Source organism: Nomia melanderi, chromosome 9 (genome assembly GCF_051020985.1).
Source record: "Nomia melanderi isolate GNS246 chromosome 9, iyNomMela1, whole genome shotgun sequence".
NCBI lineage: Eukaryota > Metazoa > Arthropoda > Insecta > Hymenoptera > Halictidae > Nomia > Nomia melanderi.
The window spans coordinates 17,057,641-17,080,000 of record NC_135007.1 but is presented as its reverse complement, the minus strand read 5'-3'; the positions used below and the strand labels follow the sequence as shown (position 1 = coordinate 17,080,000).

The window sequence follows — 22,360 nt, the reverse complement described above, 5'->3', positions numbered from 1 at the left end:
TGTCACCTGGGGCAGTCGACCGCCGAGGGGTTGGACAATTCTCCTTTCCTTCTTCCTTGTCTCTTGTCTCTTTCCGTTTCATTTCCTTCCCTTCTTCCTTCCCTTTTTGGATCGCGTCTGTTCGCTCGTCTGCCCTTCCAGTGTCGCTGCGACTCGAGCGTACCGTTTTCCCGATACTCCCGTCCCGAGGATTCTACCCTTCTACTCTATCGACCGATCTTCACTCCCCATTAGCAGATAATTCCTCAACGATCCTCCCCTCGACGAAGCATCTTTCGTCACCTCTCCTTTCAAACCGTCGAACTCACCCCCGAAGAGAGTGTCCGTGCGAAACAATAGAATTGAAACTCTAGACTCTAAACTAAAGCGCAGCGATCAATTTGACTGCTGCTCCTTTCTTTCAAAGAAACAAAAAAAACTCTCGTTACCATTAAGTTCAAGGGTGTTGGACACTAAGAGAAAAAAGCTCGAACAAAAGTAGAAACAAGGATACTTCTTCCAACCCTCCGACTACTCCCTCCGCAGTTGTCACGTTCAGCGACGATCGCCTTTAGGCGTCGACGGACTCTCGTCGGACGTCCAAAGGCGTTGTCGCAGCCGGAGGGTTCAAAGGTTCCGCCTCCGAGGGATCGCGCGTCAGCCCTTTGCGCCCTGAAGCCACTTCGAGGTATCTTTCATCGAAGGTCCGCTGCGAAGCCGATACGCTCGGTGTTCTAGATTCCATGGTGCCCTCTGCGTCTTCCGCAGAGTTCGTTACATTCTTAGAGAAATGTAATAAAGCCATTCTAAATCAGCCGTGGATCATCATTTAAGCGATATCGAAAGGTTCGAGGCTCGAACACTGGCAGCCCATATAGAGGATACCCTAAATGCGATGTCCGACCAGCGATAAAGAGCAGCAAGGACGATTCAGGGCGCAAAGGGGTGGCTCGAGGCTCGATCGAGTCGACGCGAGCGATGCTCCGATGTTCCGATCGAGGGCTGCTAAACGGAACCGAGGTTCCCGCCGGGCAAGCGTGTCCGTCGTTCCCCGTTTCGCTGAAATGTCAGGGACACTGGAAGGGTGGACGCAGCGACAGACGGACTCGTCAATCTCCCGGTTGCAGAGCGATTTTACCAGAGGCCGGATGAGTAGCCGCCGGGCGGGACGCGTGTGCGAGCCGGACCCTTCGCCGCCGGCGACGAGTCGTTCGATTTCTCGCCGACGCTCGAGCTCGAGCTGGACGTCCCGTTTTGCACGGCTGGCCCGTTGCTCTGCGGCTCCGCGTAGCCAGTCCCAGTCACCGGATTACCATCTGCGAAAAACACGATCGTTCTTAAGTGCCTGATCCCCCATACGTTCATTCACCCTCTTTTCTTCCCTCTTCTTCCCTCTTCTTCTGTTCTACCTCGCCTCCGTCCTCTCGACTCCGAGAGGGCGGAGGGCACGTGGACGCACCCTTGAGGTCCTCGTGCGCGTTGGAACCTGCGGCGATGGAACTGATGAGCTCGAGTCATCCGAAGTTTCATGATACTTGAAGCGAACAAGGCTCGAACCCATCGCTACCAGTGATCTCTTAAATGGTACACGTTGCAATTCGAAGCGAACGAGGCTGGAACCTACCGGTTGCGATGCATGGGTTCGAAGCTTGTTCGATTGAACGTAACGTGCATGAAACCTCGGAGTCTCGAATCCATCGCGTAGATTTCAACGCGTACGGGGATCCGAAGAGGCGCTTCGGATGTAGGCGTCGAATCGTTCACGCGCGATTCTTATCGTAAGATCACGTCGAGACGGATCGTTCGTCGCTAATCACTTTTGCAGTTTCGAATCGTTCGAAGAGAGATTTCGCAATGTGCGTCTCTGCACAGCGATATCCCGTAAGTTTCTATTGTTAGAATCAATCTCGAACGTTCCATCGTGTCACGAATACCGTTACTCCGGGGTTAAGACGCTAAACCGTTGAATTTTCATGCGAGTTTATCGGAACAGAGATACCGCAACGAAAGTGGAGAGAAGACTTTTTGCGGCGTTCAATCTTAATCAGCGCCGGTGCGGCGGTTCCGATCGATCTACGATTTCCATTCCCCAATGTGGACCGATGTTTTTTCACCGTCGGCATGCAATCAGTCTCGCTCGCGTAAAAACGGGCGCGTTGCGCGAGCGAGTTTCACGGGAAAATTGTGAAATCCGCGGCGAACGTCGGGCAGCGTTTTTACGCGGCCGACAGACCACGGCGTTTTCGAACACCGAACGCGACAGAGAGGTGTCCGCATGCTGCGCCGCTTTCAAACCTTCCGATTGTTTCGATCTACATCCGTTCTTAGCTCGTTTCTCGCCTTTTCGTCGCTATGTTTCTTGTGGACGGATCGATGGAGGACGCGAGAGAGGCCGACGTGAGGGGCGAGGGGCGCGCGAGGTGATTTACTTGGCAGGCAATTAAACGTGAAATGGAAAGGATAACCAGTCGGGTTCGATGCACTGATCAAAAGATACGGGAGCTACTCGGAGAGCTTAGGCTACGCAAGACAAGAAATGCGTGTTTCTACCGTGTAGAGATATGAACTTACCGTTCTATTACCGTACTATATGCGCTGACCTATGAAAACTTGCCCGAGAATCGCTCGAATTCTCGCCTGAAAACCTGTCTTACTCGTTTAGCCGCGACAATAATAGCCGGCAAAAGGAATTCGAGCAAATTCCCTGGCAAACGGGTGATGAGTATAGTGCGAAGGGGTTGAACAGTGGATGGACGCGTTCGCAGGAGACTGGTACAACTTTCAATTATCGCGCGATATCGTATGAAACCGATAAAATGTTTCCATGAACATTGCATATCTTTTCCACGTGGATTCCATCCTCCTGCGAATCGGACGAAGATCAAGACCATGGGAAGGGGAGCTGATTTTCTTGGAGAAAGAAACATACTGCGAGTAACCAAGTCGCTAAGTTATATATACCACAGTTGCAACTAACGTATGTACACAACAAACAGAAAAAAACACACGCTTGTAAAGTAAAGAGAACGACGATCCTCTTCCCCGGCTGCGAAGATACGGAAGACCGTCGACGAAGGTCGAACTAAGGAAAAAGAAGCGATAAGTCGAGTCTATAAATAACGTTTCGCGAAACAATGAGAGGATCATCGCCGGATGACCCGTTATCGAGTCGCTGCGACGACTCTCTGCTACCTCGCGATTCGTTCGCGCGATTTCTTCTTTTTCTTCGATAAAGAGGACTCTCGCGTTAACGCTAAACCTACCGAGTTAAACTGACCTTTCGAAATTCCTTTATAGCGACTACAAGAGTGCGTCTCTGGAAACTTGAATTGGCTTAGAATTCAGTTTACGGATTGCTAAGTCAATTTCTTTAACCGTTTGTCAAAGAAACATTTGTTATCTTTTTAAAAATTGAAAACAAATCAGGAATGGGTCATTTCGACCCGTCTGGTAGTTTTAGTGTCAAGTCGCGACGCTCCCATTGCGATTCCCGTCTCGACTGCTGCAGGCTACGTCGAATTCGTTCGCGAATGGCGTCGTATAGATCGAATTCCTCTGAGGAGATTAGGAAAATCCTCAACTTTCTTACAAGATGCACCGATATCGACTGAAATTCCCAGAAAAAATCGGAACGTTCTTCACGTGATCCTTGTCTTTCCCATAAGAGTTCCAAGTAAATGTGCAGTTCCAGACTTTCCCAATTCCGACTGATAACGACCGGCTAATTAACGATATTTTTCGCAACTAACACAATTGATTATCTTCTATAAATTAAGAGAGAACTATTTTACTTCGATGTTTTATGCGTTGACACATTACACAAGATTTAACCCCTTGGCCTATGATTTCTTGCTCAACTCTGATCGATGCGGCTACTTTGTCATTAATAATTTACTGGAAGAAGAGAAAAATTCTAAGCATATGTTGTGTCTACAATAATATTCACTTTGAATTCGAATGAACCGAGTAATACATATATTCGTTGAATCAGGTTGAAAATGTTCGAGTCTCACTCGTTCTAGGACAAGGGGTCAATACTGAATTGAAAATTTTATAAGTTCGCTGCGTCGAATCGGGTGGCGACTGTAACCCCTCGAGTGCAAAGGGTTAATAAAATATAAGAGACAGTCGGGAACCACGGGAAATCCGAACCGCACACTTACGCGCAGAGTTCACCTGAATCTCGCGAGATCGTTTCTTCTAGTAGAACCTAAGAGAATGAAAACAGAAAGTAAAAGGAGCAAAACAAAACCAGAGAAAAACACACACAAAAAAAAATAAAGCGAGACGCGTGGGTCTCGCTGGAAAAGGGGGGATGTGACAGAGAGTCGAGGGGGTTGCGTGTGTCGGGGGCACGACGACGGCGTGGTGTGGCTGAAAGAAGATCGTTGGTCGGATAAAATGAGCAAAACTGGTGGCAGACGTTACCTCGACACCTTCGTGCGCTGCGCCTGATCGGCGTCACGTCAATTCCGTCGCCGGTGACCGGGTTGCGCGTTATGCAAGTCGATCCACCTGGCGGGGGTGTTTTCGAGCGAGTAGGAAGGCACAGAGGACGGCAGATCACAGGCCGGTGCACGCAAAAGCGACACGCACCAGAATTCACCACCACCACCACCACCATCACCATCATCATCATCATCATCATCATCAAATCATCAACATCATCAACATCATCAACATCATCAACATCATCAACATCATCAACATCATCAACAACATCACAAACCACCCCCATGCACCGAGAATGCCGTAGCGAAAATAAAACGCCCGCAACCGTCACCCAAACGCAGTGTTACACGAGACAATTTGGACGAACTAGTTCCAAGACACCGATCGCTACGGTGAATAAATCGTACTGTTAAGCGATTAACACTAGGTTTACGGAACGCGTCGAATTTACGCCGATTTTGATCGAGATCACACTGACGTGTACACCAATTATCTACTATCGAATCTCCAGTTTTCATAATCTAAATAAACGAGCATCGATTCTTTTAGGAATAGTAGAATTAAGTGTACAATAAATGTCTGTAAACCTAGTGTTAAGAGGTCAGTTAACACTAGAACTACCGAGCATTTCAAGCGAGTGAAATGTAGTTCATAAAATCGTGACGATTAGTTTTGGTTTCTTCGGATAGTTGTTAGAGTATTCGAATGGGATTTTATTTGGAGATCGTTTCGAATGTTCAATGATTTTGGAATGTTTCTGAATAATTGGAGGCGTACGTAGGTATGCGTGAATTTGGATAATTGGTAATTTCGATAATTGCAACGCAGACTTTGGTAGTTTTGGTGTTAACGAGTCGTGCTTCGAAAGCATTGCTGTTTGCTGATACCATGCTCGAGTTTGAAGAGTGGTTTCTCGAATGTACGGGACAGTGTTTGCATGGATCGAATAAATTGAAAGGGGAGTGATGAAACCGTCAGTGGATGAGTCTTTCGGGGAAGATCATTCGAAACGTAACAAGGATGAAGATGAGAATCAGAGAGAAATGAGGGAACGTGAAAATGAATCAAGCCGAGTGTCAAATCGGACAAGTATCGTGCATCGATTGTCTTCGGATCTGATGTCCTGTTATGGGACAATGATTTAATTATCCATCGAAATACTCCGTCTCGACCGTGAATATCCGCGAGTCCGATGTCCCGGATGAAATTCGTCCAAAGGAGAAACACAGATTACGAAAATACACGGGGAACCAAGTGTTACACTACGCTAAAAATGTACAAAACAAGGCAAGCGAAAGCAAACGAGACAATCGTCAAAGGAAACGTGTTGATGGTGTTAACCCTTAGGACTCTGGGTTGTTTTGTAATATCAAAGATATTAATCTTTAAAATAAAAATTAATAATAAATGTTTATAGTATTCCCAGCGAAAATGAGAAATGCTATAACATTTCTTCTTTTATTTTCCTTCTTACAAAATTCGGATGTGGAAGATCGAATAATTTTAGGGTAGTTTAAGATTCATTAAAATATTTTACAACTGGTGCAATATTAGAGCCTACAGAGTTCAAAGGGTTAACGGGCACAGAAACAAACGAAACACGTCACGCGTGAAAACCCAGGCAATCGAACACATGGAAACCATAGAAACAATTCGAGGTTCGTTAAGAAACGTTAATCGTCGACGCGAATCGACTTGGAACAGAAGGAAACAGTATCAAACAAACATTGAATCCTCCTTAAACGTACGTGAACACGATTCATTCAAAAACACAACGAAAATTGCTGAAATAAATCGGATTATCGACGAAAAATGCTTGGAAAATCGATAGAAATCGTTTGTACCGCCTCCGAGGGGTTGAAGCGTTCCAGGGGTGAGAATCTACCGCGAAACGTTCGTTTTCGTCGCGACTCCGACGAATCGATCGACCGAAAATATTCGCGGCTTACGCTTACGAGATTTGTCCGTCGAAAGGCAACCGATGCTCTCTGCGAGTCTACGTCAGCGAAGCGCGATAAACAAATAATTAGGGGAAGGGAAGACAACGAGCGGAAGGGTTGCTAAATAAAACAAGCCGAAAGTTCTCTGGGATCTCGAGGATCGATTCGCATTCGTCCGCCGTGGCGAATATTATTGATCGCTTATCGAACGATCTCGACGATGTTTAGACAAGCCTCCGATAAACAAGAGAAAACACTCGAGTGTCATAACAATCGAAGGTTAGACTATCTACGAATAACTTTATGTGTAAACAATAGGAAATAAAATTCCTTCGGTCATCGTAGCTACAATACTTCATTACGTTGAATAACAAATATACATTAACCCTTTGCCCAGAAGTTCTTCACCGGAAATATTCAATATTTTCTAATGAGATACAGACATCTTAGATTGAATTAAGAAATCTCACATGCATCGAGGAAGAACTGTTTTCTTTCAATATTTCGCACGTTGATGCATCGTACAAAGTTTAATATTTAATATCGAAGTTTACAATTCTGCTGTGTCAAAGATTTGGTGACTTAGAGGCTCCGGAGTAAAGGGTTAATGGAATATAAACAGAATTTAAAGAAAACTCGTTAACTATGCGAATTTCCACGAGTTCGAATAAAAGTAATTCAGTCGTGTAAAATACAGAATATCGATAATGTCTCGTTATTTAATTGTGGCTGCCAGATGGACGACCAATGCGAATCGAGCCGGAGCAATGGTGGAACCGGGGATCGGCGGGACGCGGAGCTTCTATCAAGAATAGAAGAGAGTGTTCGGGGAGTGTGTCGTGTGATCTACTAGATCGTGTCTCATTGCACACTTACGAAATCGTTTGATTCTCCTGAAAGCTGCTTGCGAACAGTTCAAGAGGATTGACTTCGGTCAAAAGCCGTCGGATTAGTTAAGAAAATTAAGAGGGGATTTCGTTCGTGTCTCGCTAGCTCCACAGACCGACAAAACGGAAGCGGATCGAGACTCGTTTCACGCCTCCTGTCGCCTCGCGACGCGTACAGGCTGAACATTGAACATTGAACACTCTGCGATTCCTCTCGTATCTTCCTGCAGCGAGAAATCCGCGTTGGAATCTGCTTTCAGGTTCGTTATCGTCGTTTGTCTCGATGAGAATTCGTTTTGATTGTTTCGAAGGATAGCTGAATCGAATGACAGGCTGATAAATGACTAGAAAACAATCGTAACATACATGATAACTGATGTGAAATGAAAATGTTTAATAAGCGTTATGCAAACATTGTAACGTCAAATAATTAATAATTGTTCCTGCTTTTCTTTGCTACAAAAGAACTCCACGGGAAAACGCTTGAGATTTCCGTGGCGCTTAACGCGTTAACCAGTGATTCTAGTTAGAATTCACCGACAGGTTGTACTTATCGAACGACCGTTTCTTCGAAGATCTACATCTTCCTTAAAGATGGCTACACGTGATTCTATAGTTTCACAGTTCCATGAAATAGAGAGGAATCGCGAGTGTTCGGTTCGTTGACCAGTCTGCACGACGCAGGCCGATTTCGGTGGAACCGAGGAGGACGCGAACTCGTGACGATCGTTGCTCGAAAATCACGGAGCGAGTGATCGCAGTGGTGCGCAAGAAGCAAGCGTAACGCTCGGCAAAAGGTGTCCCAATTGAACAGAACACTGCCTCTTCGGCATCGAGAATCGATGAGGAAGAAGCGCGTTAACGTGAATCCCGGGGAGAGCCTGCGACACAGACACATGTTTCAAGGTACGCTCGAATACAGTGCGAGTGTTCGATGGAAACTGCGGTCCCAGCGATCGCGGTGATCGTCTCCCGGAACAGAGAAGAATGGACTCGACAGCGTGCAAAGAAATCTCGCTGCGTCAGAGGTTATCGGAAAATAGTGCATCCGCGAGTAGAAATCAAGGATATGAAAAGAAGAGAATCACAATTGAGTCGAGGAAGAACAGAAGACGCTTGTTTGACTCGCGAACGGCTCATACCCATCGTTCAGTTTGGAATAACTAGCGATGGGTTTAAGAGTAGCGAACTTGTATCGAGGCAATCTCAAAATCGAATTTCCTACTATCTAGGTTGTTCCTTAACAAGTCGATTCTTCTCTCGACTCAACAGCACGAATCTCTGTTAAAAGCTGCTCGAAAGATCCCGATATCTCGGCTGTAGCGTTACGAATCATCGAAAGTCCTGGTGCATTTCCCGAAAGTCCTTTGCACTCGAGACACAGCGATAGATAAAGTTCTACACTCAATATTCGATTCCGTGTACCGTACACGAAATTTCGGGATAAAACAGTTCTACCGAAGATCTCTATCGACGATGATTCGAGTGCAAGGGTTGAACGCTGTGCGTGGACGAAGTTGTGCTAAGGACTGTTAAAGCCGCGTGTTCCCTCGCGCTCGCACCGTACACCAGCAGTTCACCTGGACCAGGACAAGAAACGTTGGTAGAGTGGTCAGCCGGATCGGAGACAGCGAAGATTTAGAAAAGAAATGGAAGATTAAACCAGGAGAGAGAGAGAGATAGGCGAGACACCGGTGGTAAGGGGCGAGGGAGGAGTGAGAGAGAGAGAGAAAGAGAGAGTTAAAAGGCGTGAGTGAGATCGGCCTTACCTGTGATATCGTTGGTCAGGTTGTTGCCATTGCTGGCAGCGTATCCGTTGAGCACGCCCGCGATCGAGTCCGAGCTGCCGGTGCTCTTCGCGGGCGAAGTCGCGGCGCCCGACGACGCTGACGAGGACGACGAATCCCCGCTGAGGGAGATATTGCTGCGCATGTGATTTTTCGCGTTTGGGGTGGTGGGTGGGGCATCGGGAGGGCCAAACAGGCGTTTGTATGAATCATTACCGGGCTTGTTGCGCGGTGTATCGTTGCTGCTGTTCGCGTTCGGACCGTCGCCGAACAACGCGCTGCCGAGCTGCGACTGGTTGTGGTTCTTCACGCGGCGAGGGCTCGTCTCTTCCGGCGCGGCACCGAAAATGTCGCTGCTTCCGCCACCAGGGGGTTTTAACACCCTGAAACAGTTTAAAGGTAATTGATTGTTAACGCTTTATGGAGATTCGTGGAGGACTCTGGTTGATTAGAGGCAATCAATGGTGTGTGATTGGTTTTGAGATAATTCTAGTTTGGTAGTTCAATAGTTCCATAGTTCTATAGTTCCATAGTTCCATAGTTCTACAGCTCTACAGTTCTACAGTTCTACAGTTCTACAGTTCTATAGTTCTATAGCTCTATAGCTCTATAGCTCTATAGCTCTATAGCTCTATAGGTCTATAGCTCTATTAGCTCTACAGTTCTATAGCTCTATTGCTCTATAGCTGTACAGCTCTACAGCTCTACACTTCTATAGTTCTGCAGTTCTATAGATCTGCAGTTCTATAGTTCTACAGTTCGAAAGTTCCATAATCCCACAACAACACACTGAAACTGCTTCACACGTAAGTAACGACCAACGTTCCCAAAAAGAAGCGACTCCATCACTGATTTCATCACGCTCGAGCCGTCGACTAGAATGAATCCGCTCGGAGAGGAAAGGGTTGAGAACCTTTGTCCGTCGGAGCGGTCCCCCAACCGCGCGGCGGAAGGACTCGATCCAATTTGTTCGATAAATCTGCGCTGATTTCGACGTAACGAGCCTCTCCCTTCCACGGCTCTCCGTCTCTCCTCCCTGTTTCGGGCTTGATGCGTGGCACGCGCTTTGTCGCGTGCCGGAGAGAAAAGGGGGAGCCGGAATACCCGCGTCGCTTCTCGTCAGCGGGACGACTACGCCGGCAATTAAAAGCACGGGCCACGTTCCTTCTTCTGCCGGGAAGTACCCGCGCGCCGGGTTTTAAAACCGGCTTCGTTAGAGGGACGGTTCAATTAACGTGGAGGCGGCTCGTGCGCGATGATTTTTCACCGTTCCCCGGGGGATGTTTTCAGAATTCGGGACCGGGAATGACTCATTCGGACGACTGCGGCTGGGGGAGTGACTCCGTGACGCATACGGCTCGAGGGTTAATTGACATTTCGGCCGCACGTTCTGTTGTGCTTCTCGCGCGATCGAATTCTATGATATTCGGGGGCAGCCGAAGTGGTAACGTCTGCTGCCTTCCGGTCTTTAACCCTTTGCGGTGCGAAGTGCTCTGGGTTTCTCACTTCGAGGTTCGCGTCGTTAGTTCATTCGATTACAACTTAATATGACGCTCTATTTATTCAGGAATATTTGGGAGTCATTGAAGTGTTACCTTATGATACTACGAATGAATGTAGAAAAATGGTTAAAACAAGTAGTTTGCAATAAAATAGAATAGTCCCACTCGACATAGGACTGCTAAGAGTTAACACGCTTCAACCGATCGGATCATTGATAACCAGTGATTCTAGTTAGAATTTTCCGACAGGTTTTACTTATCTAACGACCGTTTCAAATATCTGCATCTTCCTTAAAGATGGCTATCTATAATTCTATAGTTTCACAGTTCCTTGAAATCATCCGAGAAAACGATCGATTCTGACAGAACCGAACGTTGCTTCTTTCGATACAGATTCCCTGGAGAACAAGCAACGTCGCTTTCCGTTCGGCGGGTTTCGAGGGAGATGAAATAAAATGTGATACAGATCGAGGAGTAAATGAACCCGAACACACTCTTTGATATCGACGCGCGCCGGGCTCGCGGAAACAGATTACCCAATTACGATTAATTAACATTCTCCCGCTGCGTGCGCGAGAGCCCGGCAGTCGTTGGCCCGCGATCGATCCAGTAATCGTTCCACTCTAATTAACGACGCAACACACACACCGGCCGCCGTTCCTTGGATTCCCGGCGGTGGGGGCGGGGGCGGGGGCGGGGGCGGGGGTGTATCATAGCGAGCATTTCATCGGCTCGCCGATAAATCAACGCTTCCTCGTTACGGTGTCTCGGATAATTGAACGTCCGACGCGGTTTGATGGAAACGCGGCCGGGTGAACGTCTACGGAGGAAACGGCCGGGATCCTCTCGCCGGGCACGAGAGGAGAGCTGCGCGGCGCTCGACCACGCTCCGTTTAACGTTCGAAAAATTCCCCGTTTCACGAAGGAATTCGTTCGTTAACGTTCGGCTCGGCGTCTAATTGGTCAATTAACGGCAACTTCGAAACTCGGATTCTGAGTTTCTCTTTGAGGAGCTAGGCGATCCGCTCGCGATTAGCGCGAAATGGACGGATACGGGGATTATTGCTTCCTCGGTGGAATGGGTTGTCGAAGAATGGAGATCTGACGGGGACGAAGGCGTGGAGGGAGGATTGAAAGGGGTGGACGACGAAGCTGACAGATCGGAGAACAGGGAAGAACTCTGTCTGAATCATCGAAATGCTCTGTTTGGACTTGTGTCGTCTAGTGAGCCATTTAGAAGAGCTTCGAAATCGGAGGACTAGACCTAGACCTCTTTTTAAATTATCGAAATGTCATGTTTGGACTTGTGTCATCTAGTGAGCCACTTAGAGAAGCTTCGAGATCAGAAGACAAGACCTCTTTCTAAATCATCGAAATTCCATGTTTGGACTTGTATCATCTAGTGAGCCATTTAGAGAAGCTTCGAGATCAGAGGACAAGAGCTAGAACTCTTTCCAAATCATCGAAATTCCATGTTTAAACTTGTGTCATCTAGAAGTAAGCGATATAGAAAAGCTTCGCGATCAGAGGATAAGAACTACACCTCTGTCTAAATTATCGAAATGCCATGTTTGGACTCGCATCATCCAGTGAGCCATTTAAAGAAGCTCCCCATACAGCCGGATTCGTCGCTTAGTTACGTTCCGGGATATTCTCAGACATTCTCAGAGGTTCTTAGATATTCTTAGATATCCGGATAGGTCTCGTTAAGTTCGAAAACTCGCGAGACAGCGAGGATGATCCTACACCTGGCCTACAGGAGGAATAAGCCTCGGTTTATGGTCCCGCTTTGTTCAACGCACACTCCATACACCGTCGGGCGCCTATATTTCAGCCGCGGATGATTCTCCGGCGTTTGGTAACCCACGTCGAGAGACCGCGGAGAGGCGAGAGAAGAGTAACGACGATAATCAATCGACCGTAGGATGAAATCCTGGAGGGGACAGGATGGGTGTGCCCGCAAATATGCTGCATAACGTACGGCGACGCCTCTGCGTGTTCCTTTCGTCGCGGCGCGGATCGCTCGCGTTAATAAGACCGTCAACCTGTTTTACTGGCGCCGCGCCGCGTCTTCGATTACTTAAACCCGCGCACTGGCTCTCTCTCTCTCTCTGTCGACTTATCAGTGTGTTCGTAGATAAAAGAAGCTTCCACGATGACTGTTAACTCTGGAACTGCCGATCGCTTGAATTAAACGCTTCTTTAAAAGAAACGCGCGCGCGTTTATTGAGATATCAATTGATTCGCATTTCAGCTCTGCTATTACTGAATCAGATTCGTTCACCGCTTTCTGTATAAGTGTCTATATCTTCGGTAATTGTACAATTATCGTAGAAATCAGGTCGTTTCGGTCCATCTAGTAGAATCAGCGTTGATGTGAATTAGACTTTGTACAGTTGATTCGATTTCTAGAAGAATCGAAAGACGATATAAGATCGACGTGTATTTAGCGAACGTTCACAAAGTTCAATCCGCGTTCGACACCTTTCGCGAGTTCAGAGTTAGTATCACTGGTTTAGCAGCGAAGATTACAGAGAAAGGCAGTTAGAGGATGCACTCGGTTCGAGCGCCCCGAGGATCGAGCAACCCTAATTTCTAGGATCTCTCCTCGAACATCGGAGAGCTCGAACTCGAGCACGAAATTTGTATAAAGACCGGCCTGCTCTTCATCAACTGTTCCCGCGAATCTAGCCAGCATCCTTCAACGTCTACCGCGGAACGTTACTTCCTGCCGCGAGGATTTCGCTTGACTTTGCACCGTGTGGGCTGTGACCCCGGTTGCTGAACCCGCCGCGCGCATCCACCGACGTGTAATGCCCCGTCTTTCGAACCGTGAATGATTTATCGAGACCTTGGCAAACCTACGGTGCGCTGTGTTTTCTAAAATCGCGCTGCGTTCCCAATGAAAATCATCATTACCGGTGCACCTTGTTCCATTGTTCTCGGGGAGATAGCAGGTCGTTCGTGCGGATCTTGGAAATTCGACCTTAAAAAGGGACGTGAACTTTCGCTGAACAGTGTTCATGGAATGTAACGTCCACGAGTATAAACCATGCGATTCGTTTTCCTTTAGATTAATAAAAACGTTCTCTGGAATATATTCCTCTCGCCATTCGATTCGATTCAACAGAATTATATTTTATATATAGCATTCAATTTTGTATGGTTTTGTAATCTATCAGCAACTGTAACTAATTTTTATAGCGTTCCTAGCGAAAATTAAAAATGCTATAACATTTTTTCTTTTATTTTCCTTGGTACAAAATTTGGATGTGTGGAAGATCTAATAATTTTAGGGTAGTTTAAGATTCATTAAAATATTTATTATAACTGCTGCAATATTGGAGCCTGCAGAGTTCAAAGGGTCAACGCACGTATGTCTGTTCATTGCTTAGTTTCAAAGAATGTCGCGTACATGTAATTGGAAAATTGAAACGAGTCGGATATATCCAGTGAAAAGCTGTCGACTGGACAGGGTGAACGGCGAAGCGGATCCGGCCGCGAAGAAAATCGTACGGCGAGGGGTCAACGATGACTCTCCGGCACGGTTGAAGCGGCAGCAGAGGCGAGCGCACGGTGCGATGACTTTTCCAGAACGTGGACGAGAAACTGCGCTGTGTCACGAGCGAATTCAGCGGAACGGCTCAATTAGATTATCGGAGCCGGCCCTCCCGCCCCCCGGGGCACGGTTCGTGACGACGTCGAGAGTGCTCTAAGCGTGATCATTAAACCGCGGATCTCCGTGCATTTAGAAGGTAAGTGCGCGAGCCACCGGCGAAATGGCAACTTTAACGAACCGCGATGACGATCCACGGCTAATCAAAAGTCGGGACAACGGGATCGAACCGCTAATTAATTTTCATGTCCGTCAGGGAATCGTCGGGAGCGGAAACTTCCATGAATATTTACGCGGTCGTCAAACTGCCTTCTTCTTTTTTCCTCTTTCTTTCTTTCTTTCTTCTTCTCCTTTCTAGAAAGACGGTTTCCAGCAGTCTCTCGCGCGCAGGCTCTTTCTTTCCCCGTTTAATCGTCCCCGGAATACCTAACCTTATTAGCGTAATTTTCTGTCGGCGAGCGTAATTTACAATTTTTCCGTTAATTGGACCGGGAATCGAAGGACTGGCCGGCTCGGCTCTCTGTTCTCCGAGTGCCGGTCTAATTGATATTACGGGCGGGTCGCGTCATCGCGAGATTAGGGTGACGCCAGTCCTAGAGGCTTAATCAGAAGGATCTAGGAAATTGGGACGCGCCGGCAATCATCTACTTTGCGGCCCGTAAACCCTGATGGACGGAATTGGAAGCGCGAACGCGGAATACTGCGTGGGCGACGCCGGAATTGGCCGGAATGCGATCGGATTGTATATTTAGACCGACGATCGACCGGTGGCAGGTGCAGGGTTCACAGTCGAGGGAGCTGAATTATCTCTGAACTCTTAAATACTTGGGAAAACTGAATTAGATATTGATCATTGGTTATTTCAGTGATTCGACGATCTGTTCGCTGTGTTATATTCTAGGGATGAAACTCACGCGTGGAACTAGATCGAAATGCAACTGTCAATGCACTAGAAGTTATTAACCTCTTGCGGACGATGATTCTTTGACCTATGCAAAAGCTCCAGCAGATTCTAAATTACACATCGAAGGTTTAAATGATAGAGAAAGACACTATGTACTGATTTCTTGCCGTTCGAGTAGTGAGATCATGGAAGTTTGATCTCGGTAGTATCGAACATTCGTCTGCAAAGGGTGAATCGGTATTGCGATCGTCTCGATTGCAGATCAGCGAATTGTTAATCGAGAATCAAGAAAGACAACTCGTAATCGAAAGGACTTACGCTCGACTCAGAGAGATGGATCATTGTAACCGATCGCTGGAACCATAATGAGGGCCAATAAAAGTTTCGAACCGACTGCGGGGGAGAGGGATACTCGCGTCCTGGCACGGAATCCGGCGTGCAAAGAGAAAGAATAGCGCTCGTACCATCGTCCGCGACGTCACCCGACATTCGACGTCGTCTTGTCACGGTATCCGGTGGCAAGGAACCCTCGGAACGATCGGCGGATCGGGAAACGTCGAATAATCACCGCGACAGATCGATCCTCGGCCAGGCACGCGACGCCCCTGAGGATCGAACGCCGAATTCCCGAATTGGAAACGGGAATTTCTGGGTCGAGATAACTGGCCTCGAACACGATTTATTGTGCCGTTTAGCGGACGTGATTTCTATTCTCTGCCTCACTTTTATTTCCTCGAGCGAGCTCTGTTCTTACTAGAAGCTCGAGGATCTCGCATTTCAAGGCAACGCGTCGGAAATTGTGAATAGTTTCTGTAATTTCGTAGACCTTCCATATGTCGATCTGTTAAAGATGTAGCTAACGAGCACTTCGATGACGTCCATCTTCACGAAACAAGCCTAACAGTGAAACGAATAGTTTCTATAATTTCATGGACCTTCCATGTGTCGATCTACCGACGATGCAGCCAACGAACACTCCGATGGCCTCCGTTTTCGCGAAACATGCCTGGCGAACGGAGATCCGCGTTCGCAACGGAACCATCCCCGAGTATAATCAGCGGTAATGACTCGCAGCGAGGGCTAGATTCATTAACGATTTCCAATCAGCGATACCGGCCGAACGGAAACGCAGCCGGAGAGTCGTCGGGTAGAGTCCGTATCTCCGGATCTTATTTACGCGAGAGAAGAAAAGCAGCGGTGCGCGCGCCGCGAATCGTTGTTCCGATCGTATCGCGATCCATTACTCCGCTTCCACGCACAATTCGCATCGCCTCCATCGAACCCGCCCATTAATCCCGACATCCTCTCTGCCTTATCAATACGAGCCGCGCTCGCGAGATACCGCGCCCACGAGTTCTCGGTATTATTCCGCGCCGCGCTATCCGGCTGCAACGCGCGTTCCAGCCCCGGCAGAAACGAACCCCGCGCGGCGTTCACGCCTAGCCGGAAACGCGATCGAGGGATCCGCGCGAAAAATCCGCGCCGGATCGGGAAACGATCCGCCGTTCGCCGTGTCCGGAAGCGTTCGTCCCGATGGGAAGGCACGGATCATTAATTCTCGAAATTAATCAGCACGCTGCGATCTAAGAATCACGGGGCTCGGTCACGTGAGCTGTCGAAGGAAGCCGGACAAGAGGGAACTGGCTTTTTTGTGTTCCCAGGATGCCCGTGGAAGTATCATTCGAACCCCTTATTTATTTCACTATCAGCTCGCTAGGGGGCAGGATGTTGGACGTGGAATTTCTTTTTCTTTGGACGTTTCTTAGGGAATGATTGCAGTGTCCTTTAAGTGTAGTTTTTAACGTGGCTTTCAGTCATCGTGGAAAAGCCTTGATACTCTAAGAAAAGCGTGGAAAGTTAGAAGACTGTTTTAGGGTATCAGGGAGCCTCGGGTCAAGGGGTGAGTTCAGTTGCAAAGAGTTGCAGTTGGAGGTAATTCAATTAGCTTAAAAAATGATGGAATATTAAAGATATTGCTTGAGAAGCTCCGCTGTTCTCGGTAAGGGTTGAAGGTCATTGTTTTCGGAAACGGAGGAATGGGAAGCCTCGAGGATTTCTCATTTCTAGTACGTACTATAACAATCATTTCCTAATAAGAATGGTTCCGTTGTCATGCGTCAGTAATCGTCTGTAGCCTTCAACGCTTAATATACGTTCCGTCTAGGTTTTATGAAAATTCTAACGGGTCGCGGAAGGAGCGACGGGGCCAAGGGGTCAAGGGAAAAGTCGGAGGAGGAAAGACGAAACGTCTTCGGCGCGAACGGATCGGTTTTTCCCGTAAGGCGCGCAGCTAAGCAATAAGGAGTCACGCTCGAGTACTCGTCCTAGCTGCTGGCGAGGCTCCGTGTGAGGTCCAGAAAGGAGGATGTCGATAACAAGGAGCGGCATTGTGCCCGATACACCGGCCAATCTTTTATCGCGTTTCGGACAATGGTCATTGTTCCGCGGGGGGTTTAATTACCGCGGCGCAACGTGCACGCCGGCGCCGGCCGCTAATACTTCCTCGATTTCACGTTCGGCTAAATATTTGCCATTCGAGAAAGCCACCGTGGACCGGCGCGCAACGCTCGGGGCCGGTGTTTAAATAAACCGATTTTCCAGAAAGGTCGTTGATCCTCGGAGCTTTCTTTCGAGCCGGCGAATCGCGAGTTGCTGCGATTTTCACTCGCGGGGAACGCCCTTGCGGAGTGTCGCTGATGATTTGAACCCTTCGAGCGACTCGCATTCGATTCGATATAGTGAAATGATAATTTCAGAGTCGACACCAGATGAATATGCTGATGATTTGAACCCTTCGAGTGACTCGCACTCGATTCGATATAGTGATATGATAATTTGAGAATCAATAGCAGATTGAATACGCTGATGATTTGAATACTTCGAGTGATTTGCAGTCGATTCGACATAGTAAAATGATTTGAACCCTTCGAGTGACTCGCATTCGATTCGACATAGTAAAATGATTTGACAGATATCAGATTGAACACAATGCTATTAGATGTGAAATATCCTTTTCCACTAATTTTCGTTAAGAAATTAGGAATCCGTGCAGCGAAGAGACTTTCGATTGCGAACCGATTTCCGGTATTCGCGGCAGTGATTAAACGAAAGCAACGATACACAGTTGGAAGAAACATCGTGTACAAGGGTTCGAACGAAAAGCATCGAAGCTCCTCGCATATCTATCGAGATACGATCGGGAAACGTCCGAGAAGTGGTGCGAGATCTATGTAAAGCCTAATCTGAGTGCCGTAATCTATGCTAATCCATTAGTTACATCGATACTCGAGGAATCGGGCGCAGCGCGCGAACGATCCCTGCCAGTGCCTAAGAGCCGGCCCATTAAAGCCGATTAGACTGCCAGCTTGATCAAGAACGGAAGTAAATCTCGACTGAAAAGTCGCTTAACGGCCCGGTGGCGGATCCGATCGATCACTGTAACCCCGAGCATCGGCTCGGTCGCCGCGATCCTCGTACATCACGTCTCGCCGGCAGACCAGTCTGGAACCAACACTAGGTCTCTGCAGAGTTAAAAGTTCACGGGGGCAGAGTTAAAAGTTCATTTCCATCGTAACTTCTCGCTTTTTCTTCGTCCGTGAAGCTAAATCATACATCGATTGCTTAAATAATTGGAAAAAGCAACTACGTACGAGTAATTGAACCATTTGTCTACTTAAGCTTACAAATATCAACATTTCACGCATCATTTCAAAGGTTAAAACTCGTTTCGTCCGAAAACGGAGGACCATTCTCAAAAAAGCCACGAGTCTATCATTTCTACATGCATCACAATTGTACCATTTAAAGGTAACACTTCAATGACTCCCAAATATTCTCGAATAAATAAACAGAGCGTCGTATTAAGCTGTAAGTGAATGAGCTAACGTCGACGTGAACCTCAAAGCGAGAAACCAAGAGCACTCCGGAGCGCAAAGGGTTAAGAAACAGATTCCTACGTGCCTCTCCCTGCGAGTGACAGCGAGAATCCATCAAAATGGAGATGTCTTACAGCTACTCAATCAAGCGTCGCGACTGGACGCTCCGCGATGCACTTTAGCTTACGCGTAGTCGACCGAGACGCGAGAGGCTTATATTCTACTTAACCCTTATCGGACGTACATCACCTCCCACGTGACTGTACACTTTTCACCGCGGCGGACGTTTGTCACTCGCGTGACGTAGCGAAACATCCCTCGATCGACGATCCATCGGCGTCTGAGAAGCCGAGGTTCGATAAGGGCTAACCCACACTCGGCTGCGCCTCCCACTGGCCCGTTTCAATTAGGCGAGTCGTCGCCGATTTTTCCGTCCTCGAGTTCCGTCCGGTCGATTAGCCGAACACACAACGATCTCCGAGTCTGCCCGGAGATCCCCGGAGGGCCCTCCGCTTCTAATCGCGCGGACGCGGAGAAGAGCGTTGGCGTGGACACCGACAGATAGGAGGAAGCTCCAGGTATCGGGCGTGGAAGTTACGAGTGGGTTTCGATTTCCGCGCGGTCGGGTATCGGCTGGAGGCAACCGGAGGATAAATTATCTCCCCGTGTAATGGAGAAATTCGCGGGGAAACGCGACGCTTCCCGCGGAACCGAACGGACTTGCGCCGAGAAATCGAAGGCTGAATTTGGGTATCGGATTCGCGTTCGGTTCTTCGGTTATCCGGTGATGAGTATTTGCTGAAGCTTCAACATTTGGACGAGTAGATAGCGGAGACTTCGATGCACGCGTAGAACGCTGAGTTTCGGTTGGAGATCGGTTAGCTTCGACTTTGGAATTCTACAGAATTTGACGATACTCAGAATTCAATTGTTCTTTGCGAATAGAGTATTGTTATTTGAATAATGTTGCAGAGTTGGGTTGTTCTTTTATTGTTAGTTTGAAATCTACTCTCGAGGAAGCGTCGATTCGAAGATCGAAGACGAAGCTTGGAACGAACCAAGGGACAAACGAAGCGTCTCGAGTCCTATCGAAGCGAGTCGCCGACAGGGTCCGCGCGGATAATTGCCGGTTTCCTTTTGAAGCGGCGTGTCGCGCGGGATCCTCCGATAATGACTTAATCGCTCCTTTCCCCGGTGAATCGGGGCCTTTCACGCGGGATCCTCGATTGTTCCGCGGAATCGCGTGCGTTACATAAGGGCGGCGGGCAATTACTCGCGTCGCCCGACCGCGAACTGGCACGTGTGAATCGTAAACGCGTTGTCGCGAGCCGATCGACGGCGACTCGCTCGAGGAATCGAGTTACGAGCCTACTCCAGCAACCAGCGAACACTTTTCCTCTCTCCCATCGACGATCAAAGGTGCTCGCTTGAAAAATTCCTAAGGACTCCGCTCGCCGATGGAAGAATTGAATAGACTTAATTGCCTCTTGTCGCGCGATGATTAAGACGCGACGGAGTTTCAATGAGAACCCGATTGTTCTCCGCGTCCGCTCGCGGCTGGCCTCTTCTGCGTCGGACGTAGCGCTCGAGCAAGTTCCGAGAGATTTCCAATTAGAGTATCGATCGACTTTTTCCTAGGGAACTTCGCGCAGTTTCAAGACTGCAGAAATATTATGTAATTGGTCGGACATTGTTTCGCGAACTTTCGATTCAGCCTCGAAGTTGCCAGCCTCGAAACTTTCCGCCAGTCCTCGGAGCGTTCATTTATGCATCGGCGTGCCGCGAAAACGACTCGCGGGGCATACTTCATAATTCCCGAGGAAGAAACGGCCGGCCGAGGGACGGGCGTTGTCACGATAATAAAGCGGTTCGATTTCAAGCGGGCTGCACGATAACGAACCGATCGTGCGCGGCAGCGTCGGCGGCGCGAACGCCGGCGAGAAAAAGGGACGCAGGGAACACAGTGTCGTGACCACGGTGCGCCTCGATTGCTCTCGCCATTGATACACCGCGTCTACACCCACCCACCCACACGCACGCGAGCGCGAGCGCTCATGTACACGGCGCGGCGGCGGCGGCGGCGGCGGCGGCTTTATTTATATCCTCGCCGCTTTAACGGAGCATTGACTCTTATCTGTCTCCGCTCGTGATAAGAAAGGTGTACAGCCACGCGAAACCCTGGAAGCCGATCGATCCCGGTGTACACCCTCGCCGATAACGATCGCCGACATCTTTTGTCCGCCACACGTGCCTACGTGCCCTACCCGCGGCGCGCTGCTCGATTATTTATACAACCTTTGTGTCCGTGAATGATTCAGGGCCACGGAGCCTCCACGGAGAACACATGTCTCGGAGTCGGATCGCGATGCTCGCAACCTAAATCGATTTACGTTCGAACACGCTCGCAGCTTCGAGCATAGAAACCGTGGAACTTCTTCGTTCTTTCCACGTCGCCGCGATGATCGTTGCGCCGCGTTTTAATTCATCGATTACTTTCTTTTCCCCATTGTTTCGCGTTTAGCCGCCGGATTAACCCGTTTCCCATGCTATTCTTCTGGCTTTATTATGCGCGAGATCCTGATTGAAACTTATTCCGACAGTCACCGGTTCGTTTGATGCGGCAGAATTAGAAAATCTTGAGATATTAAGCTCCGATTGATAGTTAACAAGGTGAACATTGTATAATGAAACTGTGGTAACGTATGAGAACAGTATCATCGAATGAAGAGACGGAGAATCAATCTGAAAGCGGCCGACTCATCAGCAATCGAAAGGTCAAACCGTTTCTCGACTCGCCAAAGAAGGGTCGCGCATCCTCTCGATGGAGAGAGGTGTGGTGCGATAATCCAGCGATTTCACCGGAAAGACGATCGATTACGGGCCGCTGAATCGGCCGGGAAGAGGCGTAATTGGCCAATTAGTTAATTTCGCGTAAAGTTCGTCTATTACGGTGTCCGACCGGTTGCGCGATCGCGTGTCCTCCCCTCGCGGGACTTTTATCCGGCCGATCCGGCTCTGCGCCGTATAAGTCCCGAACGATCCCGTGGATCGCCTATTAGAAGTGGTTCGACGTCTGTCCCCTGCTTCTTTTGTCTTCGATCGGCGGCGGCAACCGGTTCCCCGCGATAGATCGTACGTCTCTCTCGCTCTTTCCTTCACCCCTCGATTATGTCTTGATTATCCGTCGTTCGTCTAATCGATTCCGTTTCCTTTCCGTCCTCTTCGTCCGAGAGACCTTCGCTATCTATGAACTCGCTCCTCGTCATTCATGTAACGCGCTCAACTCTTTTTGCTTCCGCTTTCGAGAAACAATATTTCTTTCGTAACGCTTCAACCGTTTAGGTGCCTCGGGTCTTTGGAATATCCCGGTCGAAAAGTACCACGATCGCGCTTTCGTTTCAGTTCAGAAACAATGACG

General features: G+C 48.4%; 1 protein-coding gene across 8 annotated transcripts in view; it reads right to left on the bottom strand.

Moving 5' to 3' along the window:
* Jupiter (microtubule-associated protein Jupiter) overlaps positions 1–22,360 on the bottom strand; it is an 81,772-nt gene that overhangs the window by 2,369 nt on the left and 57,043 nt on the right. For 3 of the 8 annotated variants that reach the window (XM_076371089.1, XM_076371090.1, XM_076371087.1), the window contains exons 2-5: positions 9,028–9,428; positions 7,248–7,274; positions 4,408–4,494; positions 1–1,295 (exon numbers count right to left, since the gene is read on the bottom strand). The exon at positions 1–1,295 is cut by the window's left edge and continues 2,369 nt beyond it. In XM_076371089.1, coding sequence (XP_076227204.1) covers positions 1,114–1,295; positions 4,408–4,494; positions 7,248–7,274; positions 9,028–9,428 — 697 coding nt within the window. In that variant the 3' untranslated portion in view covers positions 1–1,113. The remainder of the gene's footprint in view (positions 1,296–4,407; positions 4,495–7,247; positions 7,275–9,027; positions 9,429–22,360) is intronic. The other 5 variants (XM_031989530.2, XM_076371091.1, XM_076371092.1 and 2 more) reach the window with 5 other exon arrangements.